This window comes from Gobius niger, assembly GCF_951799975.1.
Source record: "Gobius niger genome assembly, chromosome: 7".
NCBI lineage: Eukaryota > Metazoa > Chordata > Actinopteri > Gobiiformes > Gobiidae > Gobius > Gobius niger.
The window spans coordinates 12778276-12802153 of record NC_136858.1 but is presented as its reverse complement, the minus strand read 5'-3'; the positions used below and the strand labels follow the sequence as shown (position 1 = coordinate 12802153).

The following is a 23878-nucleotide window of genomic DNA, read 5'->3' as shown; positions in this document are numbered from 1 at the left end:
ATGAGGAATCACGAGCAACCCTTTCTCCAGGCATAATCAGCTTGTATCCGTGTTTGCAAGCAGAGCTGACTGTGTGAGCGCAGGGGCCCAACGGCAACTCTCTTAAGATGTGTCATTGGATTAGCCCTGCAGCACCTGTAGTAGTCCCGCTCTCGCTGCTCCTCTCAGATTTGCACCTGTCTGTTGACCGGGTCTCCGTGTGCTCCTCGCGAGCGCCGCACCTGCTGCGATGACATGAGGGCACTTTTTACCATGAGGAACGCCGAGGTCCAACAACTCGCTTATGTTTTTCTCTTCGTCCACGCCTGCTTTGGTGAGTGATGGCTTCAGATTTCACACTTCAGGCCCGCAATGTTAACTGGCATGGCTAATTTCTGTTCAGCAGACTGTTGATTGAATGTGGTAGAGTAATGTGCCTGGTAACTAACATGAATAAACTTTTTATGTACTTTCCGCTGAAAACACCATTAAATAAAGCGATGGTGGCGCAGTCGAGTTGTGCATTTGCCCACCAACCTCAGGGTTACTGGTTGAAATCATGCCTCACTCTAGTAACAATAGCTATAAAAAGCTGCCACCTCATCGTTTGACCAAATCTCCGGCTATACTCTCTGAAAGGATCATCTGCGGCAAATTGTCATTTCATGTAGTCTATGGTCAAAGGCCTATATAGATTTAATCCCATGTACTTGCACTGCTCCCGTGCACTGCTTTTGTTTCCGGGGCACAATGTATTTTTGAGCAATTGCCAAGTGACATAGTTGGATCATTTTGCCCAGTTCTCGTGATTGCGAGCTGAAAAGAATGCACAAAAAGAAAATGAACGAGATTAGGCCTATGTATAGAGGGGTATTTCAGGAGCTTGACGTAACGCTAATCCCGGTGGCAAAGTGGCTGAGAAACAGTCGGAGGGTTTAAGGCCTGGTCATCAAGGTTTGTTTACGCCTTACACACAATTGGTTATCGTTAAACTACCTTATTGGAGTGAGAACTAGAGGGAACTTGAATTACTTGAATTACCATGTCCTTAAGCTTGACACTTCACCCACATCACCTACACGAGTTGAAATATACATTAGGGCAGTGGCTCTTACACTTTTCACACTAAGAAATGCCTCATAAAGTATTTGACATTCCAAGGCCTAGATTAAGATAAATTCTGGACTGAACCGAGTGTAAAAGGGGACTTAATTGGACTAAATTATGCCTAAACCATGTGTAAACCAGAAAAAAAAAAACATTGGCAGAGTAGAGGCGGGCAATATATCATCTACAAGATCATATCGAAATAGCTGTTTGGAAGATATGCACATTTACAATATTGAGTTTATCTCCAATGTCAAGAAATGTTGAGGAAAATGGGGAACACAAGTGGAAAATTGGAAAATACATTTGGAAAAATTGGTGGGGAAATAGGTGGGAAAAAATGTGTAGAAACAATTACAATGCAAGTGTTAACTAAGCCAGTATTATCTGTCTTTGCAATCAAATACCATTTTCATGTTACATGAACTAACCAGTTGGTTGTTGCTCCCATGGGGCCCCCTTCATCTTGGGGCCCAGTGCAATTGACTGGGTTGTCTCCCCCTTTGCGACGGCTCTGGGAATTGGGCAGAAAAAACGACAATTCATGTACTGCATTTTTCATAATTGAGAACAATGCTTCCCAAACCTTTGCGACAACAGGCACAACTAAAAAAAAAGGAATAAGCCAAGTAAGTAGTAGTAAAGAAGAATAATCCAACACTAACAATTATTCTCATGTATAATGCTGTCAAATGCTTACCGACTGTGTCATCATATAGATTATATTGAAGTGTTCACGCTCGTCTGGTGTGTCCACAGCTCGAGCAGACTTTGCCCCCTACTTCTACGACAATGGGCCGTACAGCAAGAACGGGAACATGGCGCTGTTCAGCCTCTCAGAAGACACGCCTGTTGGTAAGAGACGCCATCAGCACATCTACTGAATGAATGGATAAACACCAGACCCTTAGACCCTGGCAGGCAGAGACATCGCCAACATCAATGCAATGAATGGAGAGATCGATGGATTTGTCAAACGATATACTGCAATTCACACCAGGGTCTAGACACAGCTGTGAGTGGCCGATTGACAGAGGTCACTGGAGTTGCGAACAAAGCGTGAATCCCAATCTATTGGAAAACGCATGCAGTTATTGTCTTACTTTGAGCTGTTTATCGTTCAGTAAACCCCCAAATTGTCAATGCCATGTCAACATTGCTCAGCCCTACAAGGCCAGGGGTTTACAAGTTGCGAAGAGCCATATTTCTTTGAACGGTGTTTGGAGACTACAGCCAAAGACCTGTTGGGTTGACTGACGTGGTGCGTACAGTTGAAATTCCAAAGAGGAAACTCGAGAGCCTTATCTGGCTTTTTCCATTTTCGTGGTTTCCCAAAATAAGTCCTTGGCCTGTAACGTTCTGGAACGAAGGGAGTCTTAATTGAAGAGGAGAGTTTGGGTGTTTTTATGGGTGCCGCTGGTTACTTTGAAAGAGAAGTGCATACATACAAAATGACGTAGTACAATTTGTCTCAATTGGCGCAATCGTAGAAATAAAATAGTCTGTCTTTGGTTTAAGGTCTTTGTCTCCTTCCCTAAATCACTTCTATTCTACGAAATTAACCCCCGTCATCAGTCTTCTGCAATGTAGCTGTTCAACAAGAAACAAAGCAACAGTAATAAAGGTTTTCCGAGTTGCCAACTGGGTGGTGAGGAAAATTCCAGATCGACTGCGAGATTACACGAATATGTGACAGAAGTCAAGAAGAAAAGTGCTTTTAAATGACTACTTATTGTTGAAGGTCGGTGCTTGGAGACAAGAAATTGTACAAAAGTGGAAAGGAAAAACATTGTTAATAATATAAACAACAACAACAAAATCATCATTAAAGACTTGACGTAATAGCCCTGGAGTTTAATCTTCAAAGTCTTTAGCTCATGTCTAGTCAGTAAGCCTGTCTCGATGTGATCTTGCAGAGAGTGTAATAACCCCCTCACGTTCGACACTAATTGGTTTCATGTGACTCTTTATTTGGGAGATACTCTGAGTGTGAATTAGGGAAAGCTGAAGGTGAGAGAAAGACGTTCATGTTTGTTTGTGCAAAGGTTTTTCTTTGTCAAACAACGAGCCCACATTGGTCAAGTGGAGGGTTAGGGTTGGCAGGTCCGCGGTATTTCCGTGGAATTGAGTGGCTTTTTTAAAAGCTTTTCCAGCAGTGAACTGCCCACGGGTAGAGGCTGTACTGTTTTCCTAGTAAAGTAGGCTTTTTTTTTTGCTTATTCTTTAATATAAATTTCTGTTTAGACAAAACCTCAAATCCACGGCCGTCAGATCTGCTTCTGTGCACGAGAGAGCAGGTGACTCATACGATCAAAGCTTTTGGGGGTTGGCAGGGTTTGGGTGCTGGTGAAAGGGGAGTCCGGGACAGGAAGACCTGGTAATCAAACCCATAACCATCTTGTTGTGATTGTGACACAAGACCACTGTTGAAGTGTATTTACAGACAATGACAAACAGTAATAGTTACATTGCAGTAAAAAGGCCTTTACCAAGGCCGACAAAATCATTATTTTTTTCTTTACACTGTATAATAAACAGGCTGTGTGCATGGAATGTTTTTTCCTGTTGGCCAGCGTAGCATACAGACTACTTTTAAAATTAGATTAAAAACATTTAGAGAGCATTATGAAACTTTTTGTCGATAAAAATATGTTTTCTTAGTGCGTAATTGACCTTTTGGTGACCCAGCGGCTATATGAGTGGTTAGCAAGGCTCCTTTATCATCACAGAAGCCTCTATGATTAATTTAAGAGTTTTCTCTGCTGATGGACCCTCTCACCAGAAAACCTACAAAACAATTGATCCTGGAGCGTAGTAGAGGACACCATGATCAAAAGTAAAGGCTTACAAAAGGCTTACAAAAGTTACAAAATGGTAAATTACGCACAAATATCAAGTTTGCTTTTTGGCATAAAAGTTCCATAATGCACCTTTAAATTAACATCAGCTCGAGTGTGTTTCCTAAAAAAAGAAAGGAGTAAAATTAACATTAGTCTTTAGCTTCAAGGCTAAAACACGTAAGCTATAAACACAGTTTCCAATGTTGAATTATTTACATCCTGAATAGTTTTTTAATATGTTGCAAGTAATTATCCAGTAGCTGCATGTTTCCTGCCACATACTGTTGAAATATTAATTAATATTTATTTATCGTAACAAGAAAGAGCCTGTTGACTTCCCTCTTAGTATAAGCCCTTGTTGTTCTTGAACAGGGGTCCCCAACTAAATCAGCTCGAGGTCTGCAAAACTTTCGACATTGCCAACATGAGCACAGGTTGTCTATTTACATAGCAACACTGATTAATTAATTGATAATTTTGCCATTTTATTTCAATGATTTCAAATTGCTTTGATAATTGTTAATTCAGCCATAGATAATAAGTGTATAGAGGGGATGAAAAGGCTTTAGGGTCCGGACTGAAGCCTCTGGAGATCCGGATCTGAACCCAAGTCCACCTGTTGGGGACCCCTGTTCTTTACAGACCGATTACTTGTCAGTATCAGTCAAATGATCACATCAGGGTTCAGAGACTGTATCCCCCTCCTTCTTCCTGCAATTTTAGCAACATACAGAAATGTTCTTCTTATTCCCATTTTCACCGCTGTAGCGCAATCATCAGCCACCTCAGCCTTTCCATTTACTCTTCACCACCAACAGTATCTTGGAGGGGGACACATATTCCTGGTCAAATCCATAATTCTGTCCCTGCCTTGCATGACTTGCATCTCTAACTGCCAGGGTCCAAGCGCCAAGGTTTAGTCGTGCAGTAAACCACTCATTGAACCTGACTGTTTGACTGCTGTCTTTGTTCCTGGTAGAAAAATGATCCTGTATTAATGTGAGACTTTATTTGACTCACATATTTTGTTTTCCTTCAGGCACACAGATCTACTGTCTCAACGGTACGGACCCTGAAGGCCACACGGTGAGCTACGGCCTCGCATTTAACCCGGGAACCAAAGCGTACTTCAGGGTCAACCCCAAAACTGGGAACGTCACACTCATCGAACCATTGGACAGAGAGGTCAGTACAATTTTCTTCCCACTGTTTCTGTTTTTGTTGATGTCTTCTTAATTTGTTTGCCGTTTCTACAGAGGCAAGACTCCATCGATGTCCTTGTCAGTATCAGTGATGGCCAAAGCAAGGTTTCTATTTTTTGAGATCGTCTTTTATACGGTCTGATAAATGTTGGCTTTCAACAAGCGTTCCTTGTCATAGGTTGAGGAGCGAGTCACCGTGTTCATCATGGACACCAACGATGAGAAACCGGAATTCCAAAACCTGCCAGGAATGATTAGTGTCTCAGAGGTAAGACGAAAACTCCTATACTTACTTTGAAGATAGTTTACTTGAAGAAAGGAAGATATGGAAGGGGACGTACTTGTGTTTGTGAAGACCATCGAGGGAATTTCGATACCTGATCATGTAATTGGGATGGATCTTATGGGAAAGGCTTTAGACTGCTCAGGGCTCTTTTAGGAAGAACCCTGTTTGGGTGGTTTCCATCAGATGCTTTGGTTTCATCAACATAAACTATGTATAGAAGCGTATCCCTCAAAAATCCCAGGTAAAGACCTGGAAGGGCTCACATTGGACCTTCACACAGAACACTAAGGTTCACATTCCATAAATGTCACATGCTTTCTCTTCACATTTTGCTTTAAAATGTCTCATCCTAATAACCCTACAATATATTTGGGTTATTTATCCCATTTTGACTCTTGGATTGCTGAAGAGGATGAGTCCCAATTCCGCTCATTTCAACGAGTCGTTCAAACAACTTGTGAAAAAAAGATCTTTTCATTAGCAGTCGTCTTTCTCTTCTTTGTTCTTTCAACTTTAGAGTCCAACATAGCAGCCAGAATGACTAAACGTGGCTGTGACATGACTAACATTGGAAAATAAATTGACCCCCTCTTCAAAATTGTCCTTTACAGACAACCGAACCTGAAACTAGCATCTACAGAGTGGAGGCCGTTGACAGAGACACGGGTTCAGGCGGCTCGGTGAACTTCTCCCTGCAGGTAATTTTACTCTCAAACACAACTCGCTATCAGCCGAAAGTTTGTGGGCACAACATTGAGATTTGCTGCTAATGACATTGTTCGTGGGAGGGAGTTAATCTTTTAATTGTGTGTACTAGAAGCTTAGCGCACCGCTTGGACGAAAGTTGGCAGGGAATGTGGATTTTCAATTTTGGGCTATTGGGATATCAACAGCTGTCCCGTTGTGGTCAGGAGAGAGGGAGGGGTGGCAATTTCACCTGTGTGCCCTATCAGTGAACGTACAGACTCCAGACGTCCAGATGGACAGAGGGATTTACTGTATGTGCTCTGTGTATGGCCTAGTTCCCATTGTTAAGTGTGCTCCACAAGCTATAGCTGACCAGGTGGTTAGTGACCTCTGTGTTGGAGGTTTTGCTTTGTCAAATCTTGCTGGGGGATGTTATTGGAGTTTTTTGTAATTAGTTGTGATATGAGAAAAAAAAATAAGATGAAAAAAAGGATAACTGCAAAAATGTACTAAGTTAATTTAAATAAATGTAAAATCTTCAATATAACTTCAAAATATAACTTCAAAATCTGAACATTTGATTGCATAGCTAGTCACATTGTTATCTAGTTCCAAATCTTTTTGACTTGAGTGCACCCTAAGCTTTGTGTAATACGCTGAGAAGTTGTCACATTTTAATAATAATGTAGGCAGCAAACTTCTGTTAAGTTGTGTAGTGACACAATTACCGTCCTATTTTCCCAAAAAATTATGTCACCTGTACTTACTAGATTGTTTGTGTTCCAAGAAGCTTCATCCAATAAACAAAAAGAAAACAGGGCAAACAGTCAACAGAGGAATGGGGTGTCTATGCTTTATGTCGCTGGGACACCAGAAAATATCCAGAGGATATTCAGGCAACAGAATCCCGATGTACTGCAAACCAGTAAACACTTTGAGTCAGACTGAGTGCAGTATAAATGATCATGACAAACGGATCAATGTGGTTTACTCAATTCAAAGCAGGTACGACAAGTGCAAAAAGCATATTAGAGAAACTGCACAAGAGGATATACCAACACCACAGAGAAAGCACAAGCACTTGTCAGTGAGTATCTATCTTGAAGCCACCGACCAGTCCTTGGAGGATAGTGGTGTTTGAGAGAAGGGAAATGTCTTCACTTTAAATGACTAAGTACAAATGACGGTTTAAGAACCTTTGTCAACAATAGAAACTCCTGTATGACTGAGAGCTTACACAGACATTCTTCAAGGCAGAAAGTTACTACCAAGACAGATTAACGTTGGCACCTATCGCCCCGACTGAGAAACTTTCATCTTGAACAATTTTTCATGTTTGTTTGTTGGTCTTTGGCAGAATCCACTGTCCAGCCTGTTCACCATAGACAGACACAGTGGAGTCCTGAAGATCAAACCTGGGGAGACGCTGGACTTTGAGAAAACCAAGACACATTTTGTCACTGTGATCGCAAAGGTAACTTAAGAAACGTGTGCTGCATTCTATAAATGAAGTATTATCGTGGTGGCATACAAGGCTGTAATCCCCTAAAGAAATTGGAAATACTGTACGTATTTTTTCCTTTAGGATGGGGGTGGAAATTACAAGGGAAAAGCACAGTTTCTGTCCTCTTCTGCCACTCTCACCGTCAACGTCATGGATGCGCAAGACACTCCTCCAGTTTTCATTAGGACGCCATACTTTGGATATGTTTATGAGGTCACGTCACCTGTGAGTATACACCTTCAACGTACTTTGCATTACAATGGACTTGATGTTTCTTAGGGCTGGGTACCGTTAAATGTTTCCAATACCAGTACTTTAACATACCTGGTTTTCGATACCGATACTAAAATATTTGTCATCTAGAACCAGAAAACGGAACAATAATGTGTGGACGATAGGCACATTTGCATTTTTTCCGATACCATACTGGTATCATTTAACGGTACCCCTGAATATTACCTATTCTTTTCTACAACATACACATTAGGGATCCGAGATATTCCATGTGGAAGCCAAAGATGGTGATATCGGCAGTCCAAATTCAGTCCAGTACTCTTTCGAAGAAGGTATTTTGGATTGTCATCATCGCACCAGTTAATAGTTTCAAGAAATATAGAGATTCTTTCTTTCTTTTAAATGGAGTAACAAAACATTTCTTGAATTTATTTGACCAGGTGATGAAGGTGTGTTCAGCATTAACAAATCCACTGGTCACATCACACTTTTGACCAGTCCAACGAATCTGAGAAGAGAGATGTTTAACATTCATGTCAGGGTAAGTGCAATGGGTGAGGACTCCTAGACCTCTCTGACTTTGTACATAAATATGCTTGGGTTTGGGCCCCTGTGAGGACATTAGGCCCCTAATCTTTTGACTTGGACAGAAACCTCATGCCTTTAAATTCCGGACATTCCGGTTCCAAATGGGGTTTCAAAGTGAACGAGACTGATCAATAGAAAGACAGATTACTTTGTAAAGAATTTTTAAGAAAATATTCTTCTTATGAGTCGTGCAAATGCTGCGTTTCAGGCAACTGGTAACTTGTAAACTTCCAACCTCCCACTTGGAATAATTTATTGGAATGCTGCTTGAACTGGTAATTACAACTTGGAGATGATCTGAGTGGTCCGAGTTCAGATTTGAGAAGAAGTCAACAATGGGGTAGCCAAGTGTTTTATCAAAGAATCTTTGCTTTTGGCCACTCTCATCAATATAAAGGTGTTAAGCATGCTTAGAATAATATCTGGTGTGAATAATATAATATAACATTAGCATTTTATTAGCTGTTGCAGCCATTTTGTTGTTTGTATCTATAAGTTTATTCAGCTTGAATGCTCTAAGTCATGTAATTTTCAGTGGGACTTTAGCACTGATATCTTTTGCTATCAGTCTATCTATTGATATCAAACAAATAAAAAGGAAAAGTCATGTCACTGAAACCCATCTATAGATCAGAGGAAAGCTGATTGACTTTGTAAATACTGTGTTTCCAGGCTACAGAAATCAGTCCGGACGGCGCACCGCTGGACCACTCTGTAGCGATCGTGGTGATCCGAGTAGTGGATTTGAACAACAACCCCCCGACGTTCTACGGTGAGAAAGGCCCCCAGAACATGTTTGAGTTGACCATGCCTGAGCACCCGCCGGAGGGAGAGATCCTGAGGGGGCTCAAGATCACTGTCAACGACTCCGACCAGGTACAGAACTTCATACATCCGGCATTTTACTAAAGCCTATCTCCACTTATGACTTTGAGTTACATTATGTCTTGGAAACTTTTTAGTTTAGTATGCAGATAGGAACTTTTGTTCTTTGACACTAGGACTCATTTTGGGGTTCCCTTTTCACCACCAAACAATAGAACTTTTACCTTTTATAAAAGATCCGATACATTGAAACAGCTGAAACACTTCGTCAAAGGCGAGGTTGGTGATTGAATGTCCCACAAACGGTGCACAGGTGTTTAAACATTACTCTTGTGGGATATTCAGTCCCAAACGTTGCCTCTTTAGAAGTGATTCATCATCCATCATGTTTATTGATCGATATCTGAGAATTCTGTTTAATTAGAACGATTCCTTATACATTAGAAAAACGATGAACATGCCATAATTGTTCAACTTTAAGAATTTTGTAATAAATGAATGTAAAAAGAAAGCTACCTATTTCAAAAAAAATTGTAAATATCATATTATATTGTATATTTTTTATTCTCCGCTTGTAGCTAGAAACGGCTGTGCTTGTTTAGCAGCATTACAAACCTGTGATAATACCAAACAAAGTATATTTGTAAATTAAAAGCAAAGTAAATGTATCAGTTATTTTTGTGTGCAAAAGATACATTTTAGAGAATGACTTAATTTTTTTATCTGCGCTCGTATTAGTCATGTGTTCCGTTAAATAGAGTGCCATTATTGCATAACTAGTAGTAAAAGTGGTCTGTGATGTAACATTTTGTCTACAGTGTGTGAATGAAAGGCCTTTAAGCCGATCGTAATAGGTCAAAATTTAAAGCGTTGGTCGGATTATGCAATTGTCTTTTTGCTCGTTTCATATTAACTTCCACACTCTAATGTTTAGTACTGCAATATACTTCCATGTACAGTATATGGTAGCTCGAAAAGCAACTGATATCCCAGTGACGCCTTCGGCAAAACCGGTCTGAACCATTTTATTGATTAAATGGGCAGCATGGATTACACTGGTGATTTGTTGAGCTTTTCCTTTTTTTGGGGTTTTTTTTTTCAATGGATTACTATAAATAGAGATTTGTATGACTGGATGTGTAACGTTACGTAATGTGGTTGACAGGGGGCCAACGCTAAATTCAACCTGCGTCTGATCGGGCCGGGGAGCATGCTCAGAGTGGTGCCCCAGACTGTTCTCAATGAAGCGCAGGTCACCATCTTGGTCGACGACTCTGCTGCCATGGACTACGAGAAGCACCACTTCCTCTCGTACAAGGTGCAAACTGCTGCAAATAATATACAGGACTTAGAATCCTAAAGCGCTGTAGAGATGAATGGTTAAAGGGGCAGTATACAATTTCTTTCCATTTTAAAACCGGGACTTAAAGTGCATATGACAGGTTTTAAAGCTTTTGTCAATATGACTTATTTAGACAGATTACATCTGTTGTAAGGTATAATTATCATGTTATTTCAGTGAAGCAAAATTAATGAAGAAATGTTGGGCAGAAAAGTTCAGTTAAGCAGTTTTTTAAGCTGCTGACAGGAAGTGACGTAGATAAAGGTAAAGTTCCAGAGGAGTTTGACTCATTTCCCATTGATACAAGATGGTCGGCAAGGCAACAATTTAAAATTGTTTGCCTCTATCTATGTCACTTCCTGTCAGTGTCCAATAAGGAAGTGAAACTATAAACATCACAAAAAAATGTCAGACAAAACGTTTGATAAGTGGTGACATCACAGCTCTACTTCTGGGTCGGCAGATGTGCGAGAAACGACAAAAAACTCTTTAATACCACAATCAATATTTTTGAAACTCAACAGAGAGTTACTGAACATACTTATTTATCAGGCCCATTAGCCAAAAATGCTGATCCTACTGCTATATTTACAAAAATCAGTACATCCGGGTTAGCAGAGAAAATGCTAACGGCGCAGCAGCTACGCTAACCTCGGAAGAAGTGACTTTAGTAAATATTACTTTTTTAGCAGTGGGTTCGGCCACGCCCCCTTCTATGACACGATGCCGTCTGCATCTATGTCACTTCCTGTCAGTGTCCAACAACGAAGTGAAACTATAAACATCACAAAAAAATGTCAAACTAAAGAAAGCTGGGGACATTTTTAGAAAAAGATCATCCCTGTGAAGAAATATGTTAGAAAAGTTAGGAATGAGTTTGGACCATATCAACAATTTAGTGGTTTCCACTTTCATTGTTTGTAATTGACAAAAAAATCAGGTATCGGGCCTTTAAGGTGATTGTTTGTAACATTTCGAACATATTTTGAATGCCCCGATCAGTATGATCAGTACGTTTCATACCATTTAGGTGCAAAGTGTCAATGTAATGTTTCATGTGGGCCAGCTCATAGGCACATGGATTCCAGAATCTGTTTGGAGAGCATTAATATAAGGTTATTTAATTAAATGGGTTCTGTGCATAATGAGTCTTCATGTGAACCCGATATTTTGTTTTTGTTTGAGAGAGGACTTTATATAACCAAAGTAAATAGTCTTTTTCAGTTTTCTAAGTGCAGATAGGTAGATCGATAGACGCTGAAGAGAGACAGATGTAGATGTAGACGAGATAGCACAATTCATAATATTCATATTCCTCTGTCCCATCCCAGTTGCTTGCTGTGGAGGTGGACACGCCGGAGCGATTCAGCGCCACAGCCGACATTGTCATCCATCTTCTGGACACCAATGACAACGCGCCCAAATTCTCCGCGGATTACTACATCGCCCGCATCCCGGAGAACTCACCCGGGGGCACCGACGTTGTTACTGTTACGGTAAAATAAAAATAGCAAAAAAAATGCTTTTCTCTCACAGCTACAGCACTATTTATTCGGCTAGGCGTGAGGTGCTGGAAAAATGCTTTGAATTTGTTGGGAACTGCAAAAGATGAGGACAAAGCCAGACGAGGTCAGCGGACAGATGGCTATCACTTTCATTTTGTTGTGTAACACCACATTCAGGCACTTTTTGCGTAGTGTTCCGGGAACCTTTGTCAGACAGGCTTTGGCGTTTCTGCTCTTTTATCCATTGCCCTTCAGTGTATCAGCTCAGAACAGACCGCGGGTCGCTGGGGGGAGGGAAGGGGGGCAGGGAGGGCGCGCTAATAAGTCCTGGGCTTGCTTTAACGTCACACGGGCTCGCCGCTTTGATCCAGGGCAATTTCATTTCGATAAAAGAGCAGACGTACAGCGACGTACAGCAGCAACAAATCAAGCGTCATGTGACAGCAAAAACGGACTTTGAAAATATGACGTAGGCGTGACATATGCCAGATCTAACACGGCCAGGATTAAGATAAGATAAGATAAACCTTTATTGATCTCACAAAGGAGAAATTCACTTGTTACAGTCGGTGTTCAAGAAGATCACTCAGAGTTAATAAAGTGCAGCTGATGCAGAGATTATTGCACATGTTAAAGCATGTGAGGCAGCAATATACAGAAATGTAGACTCAAATTGATTTCAATTCAGGATTTGGCACGCTTCCTACATCCCTCAGTGTCTGCGTACATTGGTGTAGTAATGAGAGAGTGAATGGGTGACTTGTTCTGTGCTGTAAAGCGATTTAGGCCTAATGAAGGCAGAAAAGTGCTATGTAAGTTGAGTCCATTTACCATTTACAGTACTGACGAGCCGACCAGTCTGCGTCATCGGCCCCTCCGACCTCCTCCAACCACTCACTAACACTCTCATTCATCCTATTGTACATGTTTTTAGCGGTAGGGTAGGGAAACCTACGCAGACACAGGCATGAGAAGATGCAAACTCCACACAGAAAGGCCCCGTCCATGTGGGAATCAAACCCAGGAGCTTCTAGTAGTTCACCATGCCACCACATTCATAGTCAAGTTTCCGAATGACACTTCTATTGAGTGTGCGCACGAACATCAACAGCCATACATCTGAACCACATTGACATATCCATACACTATCAGAACCACCTGGGTGTAACTAACTGTTCTGATCTGGGGTTGTTGCAGTTGGTCAAGTCTAGGTTCAGCAACACAATGTCACACAATGCTAGGGCTCACTTTGTGAAAGAGTGCTTCAGGGAGATCATTTTCAAGATTGGTCACCACAGAGTCCAGATTTTAGTCCCATTGAGAACCTTTGGGACGTGCTGGTGGAGGCTTTGCACAGTGGTCTCTCTTCCCAGATCTTGGTCTTTTGACATTGCTAGTGTCAAGTGTGCATAGACACGTCGTCTGTATTTTCTGAGGAGATTCAGGTTCGTAGTCAGTCGAAATATTACTTTGAGAGCGTCTGTTTGGTGTAGTCGTCTGGTTTGGTAAAACTGCCCGGCAAGATCATGGAGGTCTCCACTCCTCCAACCTCCACAGAAGATATTGTTGAACAATCTATTGTGAAAGGCGCTCCCAAGATCATAAAAAAGTATATAGAATTATAGAATTAATGTGCTGAGTGAGCATTTTCTGAGCTTGGGTTTAATCATGTGTTGAATATCTCTGACTATTTTCTGTATTATTTGTCACGTCTCTTTCTTTACAAAGAGATAAATAAAGCAAGCCTTACTGGTGCACTGACATAAATGCTGGTTGTGTGCAATGTGTGCAACCTAGGTCTAAACTAAACAATAATACACACTTCTTCAAACTCATGTTGTTGTAGGCGACAGACCCGGATTCTGGACCTTGGGGAGACGTGAAATATTCTCTCTACGGATCTGGATCAGAACTGTAAGTATTCACAAGTCATAGAAATAGTTTTTTTTTTTATAGAATAGAAAACCTTGACCTCAACCTAACCTAAGATATTATTACGTGTAACAGATGCCTCTCATTGAGTTCAACTATTCAGAGCAGGGTGTTCTGAAAGCCCTTCTCTCCACTGTTTGTTTAACCTGAGCCGTTCCTATCTCGAAGGATTTCCTGGGTTTACATCCAACTTGGACTTCAACGACAACAGATTGGGAGCTTAGAGGCCCTTTGCATATTTTTCCCATGTTTTATAATAAGCAAAAACTGAAGCTAAAAACGCTCTGTTTTAGCATCTTTAGCATTTCCTGTTTACAGTGTCAACAGTGTAAAAGAATAGAAAGTTGTTACGATGGCGAAAAGTGACAGGTTTAAGTCTTTGGGGATTGTCCCGCCAAACGACCCACTTTCCGTAAATAAAGCAGTGTTTGGGTGAAAGTGTTTTCAGAACTCTTTAGCTTCTTATGCAAAGACGCGATTCCAAACCACAACAAGAGGCCGGACAGATTTGATATTCGTGTAGATTACGGCATATTTAGTTGATCCAAACCACAGGGAGATTAACCCGAAATGCCCCCTCAAGTTTACGTTTAGAAATAAGCTTTTTTTTGCTGATCTGTTTTGATAAAGAAACATTTTTTGCTCGCAGCGCACACACCAGAAAGTCAACAGGTCTTGTAAGGACTGATCTTTGGCAGTCTACTGTAAGCCCATAATGGGATTACGGGAGGAAATAGACTGTTCTTTGCTTCTACCTTGTTCACAGCGGGGGGTAGGTAGAGTAAATGCTCACTCCGCAACACTGCCTCACTACAATATTGTGCTTTGAGAGGCCTGGATCAAGTGTAATCCATGGAATTACTGTCAAATTCGGGTGTTGTGGCTGCTGTATATCAGGTCAAAGTCAGGATTGGGGCATGTAATGACAAACCTTTTTTTTTTATTGATCATGAGGTTGCTAGTTGTTGTTGTTTACATTACCGTGACAGTATTCAGGGTGTAATCATTTGTATGCTTTAAATGCAATTAATGGTCTGATAATGGAACTCATTCTTGAAATCAAAGAGATTAAGAGTTAAGTTTAAATAATTAAACTATTTGTATTACTCTGAAGTGAAAGTGTTATGAAATACGAATGTAAGTATGTCTTTAATGAGGACACAGCATTAAAACATGGCTTTTAGTGCTGTGTCCTCCCAATATTTTATAGCACATGTGTCAAGGTCAAGGCCCGTGAGATGATTTAATGTAGCCCCATAAGTCTCTAGCCCATTCCTGTACGGCGTTATGGTTATTTAAAGAAATAACCAGTTTGCTCACTCCAGCCACTAGGGGGCAGCTTAAAAAGAAAAGAATCCACTCGTGTCCAGCAGAGGACGCTGACATAATAAGAGATCAGGATATAAACAGCATATTATAGCCACGTGGTAAATGGCCCTAGGGCGGCCCCTGTGGCTACAATAGTAACATACTGCCATCGAAGGAGGAGTGAATGAATAATGATTTTGTGTAGCACTTTGAGAAATGTGTGACACAGGCTGATGAAGCACAATAAGTGTAAGCCGTTATTTATGAGGCCACAGTCAATATATATATATCGGCCCTCGACCCAAACGACTTCGACACCCCTGTTTTATAGGATAGGTTTCTCCCACTTTCTGCAGTGGGTCATTGTGACTGTCAACCGTTAAAAAAACAAACTGTGTAATTGATGAATGCATAAGGTTTAAACTAAATATTAATTGTGCTTTTGTCTGGGGGTCTAGGGAGAAAAGTTTTAGAAATCAATTCACATTTTACTCTATTTTGGTGGGTTTTATATAAGGTTTGGATGTAGTTGTATGATATGGGTAAATCTAATAGGCAAAATTTTAAAAAATAATAAGTGTTTTATTAAAAATAAAAATAATGAGTGGCCAAGCACATTTTTTCCAAGAGGCACCAAGCTATGGCCCAGTCTGCATAGTGATAACTCTGCCTCTGCTTCAGGCAGCACAGACACAGTCTCACTCTGACTGAGAGCTGCTCCTTTAGAGCTGCTATAAAACTTATCAGGATAAGTGAACTGCAGAACTCTGATGTTTTTCAGCAGACTAAACAGAGTGAAGATACAGTCGTGGGTCTTCGAGATGATCTGTAGGGGCGGGTGGCAATCCTACCCATACCTGAAAAATCTGTGGTATTGGCATAATATCTGATACCAGTATCGATATCAGAAGAACTATTACTGGTTAACAAATAATGATAAATACTACTTCTTCTTCTCCAACCTTAGTAAAGCATGATCAATCATACTTTCTTAACTTCATTATAGCCCAAACTCACCTTTTTAGAATAGCTAATACCTCTACACTTCTGCTCTCCAAAGGTTCCTGATCCAGCCGGCCTCTGGGATCATCTACACTCAGCCGTGGGCCAGTCTGGACGCCGAGGTCCGCTCCAAGTACAACATCTACGTGAAGGCAGAGGACGCGGAGGGAAAGTACAGCGTGACCGAGGTCTTCGTGACTGTGCTGGACCTCAACGATCACCCGCCTTCTTTCAACCAGAACCTGATGGAGAAGACCATGGTGATCGGGGCTCCTGTCAAGATAGAGGTAAAGTATTATAGAAATGTTTGGGCTTTCAAATGTGTTTTTTCTTCTTTTTGGAAATATACATCTTTGTTCGTCGACAGGCTGTAGACGACGACGCAGAAGTGCCCAACAATGTGATCGAGTACACCATCATGAAGACCGAACCAAACTCTAGCATCTTTGACATCAACGCAGACACCGGAGAGATCAACCTCAAGTCCTACATCAAGTCCCTGGCCATCATCCAGAACATCACCAAGAACCGGGACTACAGCTGGTCTCTGGTGGTCCAGGCGCGGGACAGAGGACAGCCGTCTTTCAGCACAACCGCAGTGGTCAAGATCGACATCACAGAAGCAGTGAGTCTGGTTAGAGTTAGCCAAATGAATGTGGCCATATTTTGCATCTGTAGATACAAACTCCCAATGCGATTGACCAACGATCACTAGCTTGATTACTTCACTTTTACACAACATATTCTTGCTCAAATTGCCTCACATTAGAACAATACACTTTCAAAAATATATTTCTGGAGGAGTTCGGCTTTTACTTTTCCCCAACATTCAGAATACCTCTGAGGGACAGCCACGTGATTAAACTGAGTCCAGGATGGAATCACAAAGCGTCCTGAGAGTGCAAGGCCTCAGAACTCTGATTGGTGAACATGTAGCATTCAAACGCTAGAAACAAAAGAAAAAAAAACCTCAGCATCTTGAAGTTAGATTTTTGCAGTAGTCAAAACGTTCATTGCGATTCGATATCGATAAACCTTGCATCCCGACACTGAATGTTAAGGTCCTGAGCTTAGGCCCACAATTGTCGCTTGGTATGAGTCGCATGTTTCTATGTATTTTTAAACACATGGGTCAAAGTCAGTAATATAATCAGTCCGAAGTCGCAGAAAACATTTAATATTGTGTATTCGCAGGAAGCAGTACTCATGTTCCCCGCTAACTGCTGTTAAGAGAAAACGGTGAACATCAGTACTGGAGAACGTTAGTACACACCTGCGAAACGAAACACAAGCTAATATCATCCTGTCAAAACACAAGTCGTTCTCTGGTTCCTATTTACCACACAGGCTTTGAGATTGTATCGTGACCATAACATGCAGTATATACATTTGTGCCGTCATTGATTATATGCACAACAATAATTGTTGGCTGCAAGTAGCTTTTGAAATCTACTGTTTGAGGAAAGACTCACCCAAATCCTCTTGTCATGTTTCAGGTTAAATCCCAGGTTTTTTCGTACTTCATGCGTCTAAAGAAACAACCCTCGACGGTGTTCGTCATCTGTCTGATCGTGGTCTCTGTTGCCGTGGCGCTGACCATCCTCATTTCCACTCTTATTTACTGGAGCTCAGTGAAAAAGTCCCGCGTCAAACCAAAGAGCAAGATCAGAAAGATTGCACGGAGGTCTGTGGCATAGACATGAGATCATCAGCATCCCACTAATCTTTACAACATAGTGTGCAACTTTTTTACCTTTTACACATTTTACTTTTTCTTCTAAATTTGGGTCTGTAAAGGGGTACTGGAGCACAAAATGTTCGACTTCAATCATTCAAGCAAACATGGTTCACGCAATTGACATTTTTTAACAGCTGAATGGTCTCAAAGGTCAACCTTTCTGATCTTGACATGCAATTCACAGCTACCTTGTTAAATTGGCTCTGAAAGTCGACTTAAACATCAATGCATGTTATCATTGTTGACCAAGACATTATTATCTATGAAAAATGAACGTTTGGCTTCACTCCCATAGACGTGAACTCTCCCTGTGCTCTTTTACAGACCAAAATGACTGGGGGGCCCTTGTCCACCATGATAATGCAAAGTAGGAACAAGCCGTTGCAGATACTCGGCCTGTTGGGCGGTGCCATTTGTCTCATGGTGATAGTCACAATCCTCATCTCCACCGTCATGTTCATGCGTAACAAGAAGTCCAACCGTATCCTACCAAACCGGCGAGTCCGGAGGCGACGGTTGCAGACGCAGCCCTGGCTCAACAGCCCCTTCAAGAAACAAGACCCGGAGAAGTTCATTGTGGAAGAGGCAGAGCACCATCAAGCGACTGAGGCCACGACAGAGAACATCAACTACAACAACAATGTCAGTAACGTAGTGAGGATCTGGCCCCCGCCGCCCCCGCCGTGCGCTCCTTCACTGCCCCCTCCGCCCCCCTTGAACTTTCCCCGGGACGGCCAGTGGACCGTGCCCACCGTGTCCGCCAATGTGGCACCCAGGCCCAAACCACGCAAGAAACTGGCCATGACGCAGCAGGACACGGTCAACATGGCGCTGGTGTCCGAGCTCAAACTGAGACTGGAGCAGAAGCGGTTAAATAATCAATGATTGTTCCTGTGTTTGCTGTAAAACTCTAAAACTGCCATGATAAATCAATAAACAAATGCCCAACTTTACTTTAAAATCATTTGAGAAAGTAGGCACACCATATTATGAAGTGCTTTTTTTTTTACCATTAGCAAACATGCTACGCCAGGCTATAAAGCTTTCGCAATATTGCATTGACAGGCTGTAATTGGTTGATGTTCCTCTCACTTACACACTTGCCTTTTTTTTTTTTTTTTTAAATATATGTTTCAAGTTAAAGTACTTTGCAAAATAGCCACACCTAGAATACAGAAACATTGAGATGCTAACTTATTAGCCTTTAAACCGTATTTGCAGTTTCAGCTGAATCATATGGTTTGAGTATTAAGTAATACGATCCAAACTGTTATTTTTTTCTTTTTTTACTGCTTTTACATTATACAAATTTGCACTGTTTTGGCCTCTATACACTACACACGGTATTGTATGAATACATAGCCTGTAATGATCACTAACTGTAACTCAGCCTGAGGGAAGGTCCCTTTCTGTCCCATTTAATTCCCTTGGAGGTGATTGTAAATAAATGAATATTTGCCTTGTTGCCGATCACTGATAATGACAAACTTTATGTTGACTGTAAATATTTTAAAGGAGGGTATGTCTGTGTTGTTAGCTAGAAGCATGAAAAAGCTAAAAGAGAGATACAATCCAAAGTTATTTGCATAAAAATAATTGGCCTGTCTTCAGTTTAAGACTTCTTCGATAGAGAATGTGTCAGTGATAGCTCAGATATTGATTTATTTGCTTATCGGTAACCCTCCGCTGAAATACATTGGGACAGGAAGGCATCATCCTCTGCATTTCAACAAAACTAGCATCATGCTCCAAGATAATATAATCATACTTTTATAATCAATTTATTATGGCACTTTTGGTATTCTGTTGTGTAAATGCCTTTGTAAAATGTTGTAAATACAAACGACTGAACTACTGTTTGATATTATGATTAACATCTTTAGTCTGTCCGTTTACCGACACAGCGGCGACTTGTGCCGAGTTCGTGCTGGGAACTCGTTCAGATCCAAAGGGAGACAATTTCAAGCAGGATCAGGCCAAGCTTCTTACCAGAGATTTTCTTGACACTTGAACTGTCTAAAGAGATCAGCTTCGCCACAGAGGGGAAGTGAAGAGAGCACATCAGGAGAAGGGGCTGTAATCCCACTGTGCAGGTGTAACAAGACTGTCGAGGGAGTTCTGCTGTTACACTGAAACAAAGTCAAATACACTTTATACAAACTGGCTTTGAGGCTTCTCAGCAGTGACATTTCACATTTTTATAACTTCAAATTATTCTTTTGGAGAGGACACTCTATCATCAAGGACAACGCCCCCTCTGCAGGCTGCAGTGGGAATCGATCCTCTTGAATGGACAATACAAGATTTCATTTTTTGCTAATAGCATGTTAACAAATCAAAGGAACTGTAATAAGCGCAATTTGTGCGCAGAACTTGTCGGAACATGTCAGGTGATGGGTTAAGGACTTCCATATTCTATCAATTATTATGTAAGATTTGAGTAGTTTCATAATATTTGACATTTTTCTATCAAATTTCTTCTAGAGCGAAAAAAAATTGGAAAAAAAAAATTCTGACCCAACTGGCAGTAAAAGCAATTTGAAGGGGATAATTAAACGATTTATCATGTCAAACAATCAGAATTCATATTCATATAATTCATATAAGTCCTTTTTATGAGATGTTTCTTTTATTTTGTTTGTGGGTTGGTGACTGTCCGTGCTGCTGGTATATACTGTACGTATTTCTGTTCCCAGTCAGTGTCTCTGTCCTTTACATTTTCTAACCAATAAACTCACTTTTGCTTTACAAGATCTGGCTGATGTAAAAGACATGGCTACCAAAGAGCTTGTGACTGGTGCACATGTCCGTTATTGGATTACATCGTGGGGAAACATGAGTTACAGAGCAAAGATTAACACCTCCTGAAGACACTTGGAGATCTGCTTTCTACTGCCACCTGCTGGAGAAGGCGAAGAAGATGTTGCATTGTAAATTAAAGCTCTCATATTATGTTTCACTCCTACTTTTGGAATTATCTTTGAACAAATCTCAGTGTTTTATTGTTATACTTACACCTTAAAAATCTTGGCAAGCATGTTCCTTTGGTGCCATTTTACTTTCCATTTGCCTTGACTGGATATCAGTCGCCCCCTGCTGGTAACAGTAGGGGGTGAAGCATGACGAACTGGCCGTTGAGCAGCACAGGTGATAGCTATAGAATTTAGCATCCTACGGGAGCTTAAAGCAGTACTAAGTAACTTGTTTACCTTAATAAATCCTTTTCGTAGTCCCTGTGGGGGTAATACAAGTGTTTATGGGATGATTGGAGGGTCTTTCATCGCCCCCTGGTGTCTCTGGCCAGAAAACCATGTTTGCAACTTGACTGTCACCGGTCCGGAGAAAGCAATACACACTAATGAAATCACGAAGAAGAAGCTAACATGCTAACGGGCAAAGCTAACTGCGGGCTAACGTCACTTTAAACAGTATTTACAGCCAAGTTTGAGTGAAAAATTTCCATTGTATAATTGGATGCACAGTAACCCTCTCTCCCTTCACCTTTCCTGTCTACTCTCCAAGACAATTAATAAGTTAAAAAATCGTAACTTGCTACTACACCTGCAGTTGCACTTATGGCCTCTAGGGGGAAGCGTTACTTAGTACTGCTTTAATTCTAGCTAAAATAATACTTCAAAATATATTGATCGCTTCTTTAAGCTCATACTCAAAAGCATACTCAAAAGCTCATACACGTTTTATTTGTATTATTCACATCCAAGTCAGTGGAAGGGTTCAGAAATTACAGCTACTTTTTTTTCAAGGTTTTAAACACAACAGGAAATGTTTAGCACTTTGGTCGACTGCAGTAGTTCTATACGTGCTATAAAAATAAAGTTTGAAATGACTTGAAAAGGCCATACCTCACTGAAGAGGAAACCCAGGACTTGGTGACATCCTTGGGCTTCAGATGTCTGATAATCACTTCTCACAAAATATTTTGAACATCAAAATAAAGCTGACCGTCTGCTCTTTAAGCCCACATCACCACATCTGCACCTAGAGTCAACTGGAGCTGTTTTTCTCTGTTTTTACATCTTGACTCTGTGTTAATGCTTGGACCGCTCATTCTGAACTTGTTCACCGCGGGGTATTTGTGTGAACATCTGCAGAACATGCTTACCAGTCCAAAGTTACATAAAACATGGAAATTTGCAGATTACGGTTCCTCTAATCCTGGGACCAATTTGTTCTTCTCTTTGCAATATTGCACCTTTGGCGCCGTCTCAAAGTCCCTGTGCCCCGTCATGAGTTTGGCTGGTGATGGATGTGTGACGGGCACATTTCGGGCCAGAGATGATGACGCATGGCATGAGGATTATGTCCATCTGAAAAGCCACTTGTTTTGTTCCAAACATCAGTCAGAATGGGAGGATTTTTGGAAACATCTTTTTTTTTAAGTCAGAGCAAAACAAAATCTAGGGTGACCAGAAAACACATCTAAGTTTTAGGCAGAGTGCGCTGCTTTGGGAGTCAGATTTGTTTAAAACAAATAATAATAATCCTTTGTTAAAGTGGGACAAATCAATGGAGTAATCCACAGGGACACAAGTCAAAGTAAGGCCCCAAAACTAGGATGATCAGAGAAATCAGGACATCAGGTCGTCCACTTGATTCGTGTTGCTAATAGTCATGCTGCTATAGTAAAGGCTGAAGAAACAGCACTCAGTGTTAAATCCACCCGAAAAAACAATCCAATCCAAGAAAGCAAATAATGAGAATTTCTCAAAACTTTTTTTAAGGGGGCCTCACTTTTTTGTTGCCGTGACACAACAAACGCTGCGCTGGTTCTTTTGGGACTCTTCCTTTGGCAACGTCATTCAGTTGTGATGTGAAAACGGATAAGATTGACTCTCTGCACATTGGAATACTATGTTTTCAGGTTGATTTAACACTGAATGCTGTTTCTTCAGCCTTTACTGTTGAGTGCACATACAAATAACATCTGCTTAAGCTCATGAGACGTGACGGGAGGTTACCGTGGGTACTAAAACTGATAACAGTTGATCTTGACATACTTAAAAGGTGCAGTATGCAACTTTTTATGTGGGAAAAAAGGTTGATATTTGACCTTGTAGTGATCCAGCGGCTGAATGAGTGGTCAGCATGGCGCCTTTACTTTCGATCATGGTCTCTACAACGCTCCAGGATCAAGTGTTTTGTCGGTTTTCTGGTGAGTGGTTTCTAACCACTCATACAGCTGCTTGGTCACTACAAGGTCAAACACACAGAAATATGAACCTTTTTTATCACATGAAAAGTTGCATAATGCAGCTTTAAGTGCACATTGTAGGTCATGGTAGCAGCCACTCGGTCACATGTAACTGCTTTAAATTTAACAATGAGACAGAAAAGTGACATTTCCATTGTCCTTTGTGTTTTATTTTCTGCCAAATATAACAAATAACAAGTCACAGTAATACCACACCGTACCCACCAGTGGATCTCATGCAGCTCAATTCCATTATCATTTCCAGAAAATCCACTGAAGAATTTCTAAACACTGACGATTTCTATCTTCACGTCAACAGCAACAGCCCACATCAAACCCATGCTCCACGCCAGTGTACATGGAGGATCAGGAGAGACGGGCCAAAGCTGGTATTATGTCAAAAGAACAATGCCCCGGTGCCCATCTGTTCGCGCTGGTCAGCTGTCCCTTCACATCCACGAGCGCGTGTGTTGTTCTTGGAAAACGCATGTATACGAAGTGACGTCCGTGAGCGCTGACGCAGAAAGGCTTAAGCATATGTTGTTGTCAGACGTACATCAATGAAACACCAGCTTGGAGTAATCTTC

At 41.1% G+C, this 23878-nt stretch overlaps 1 protein-coding gene across 1 annotated transcript; it reads left to right on the top strand.

Annotated features, from left to right (window-relative positions):
• Nucleotides 1-234: 234 nt before the first annotated feature.
• Nucleotides 235-18968, top strand: cdhr1a (cadherin-related family member 1a; the record flags this gene model as incomplete). Its single annotated transcript, XM_079559903.1, has 17 exons — nt 235-313; nt 1846-1941; nt 4966-5111; nt 5183-5233; nt 5307-5396; nt 6026-6112; nt 7459-7575; nt 7687-7830; nt 8093-8171; nt 8280-8380; nt 9100-9303; nt 10418-10570; nt 11926-12090; nt 13946-14013; nt 16400-16628; nt 16709-16966; nt 18404-18968. The coding sequence occupies 17 exons, from the start codon at nt 235-237 to the stop codon at nt 18962-18964; spliced, it is 2628 nt and encodes an 875-aa protein (XP_079416029.1). The 3' UTR covers nt 18965-18968.
• Nucleotides 18969-23878: the final 4910 nt, after the last annotated feature.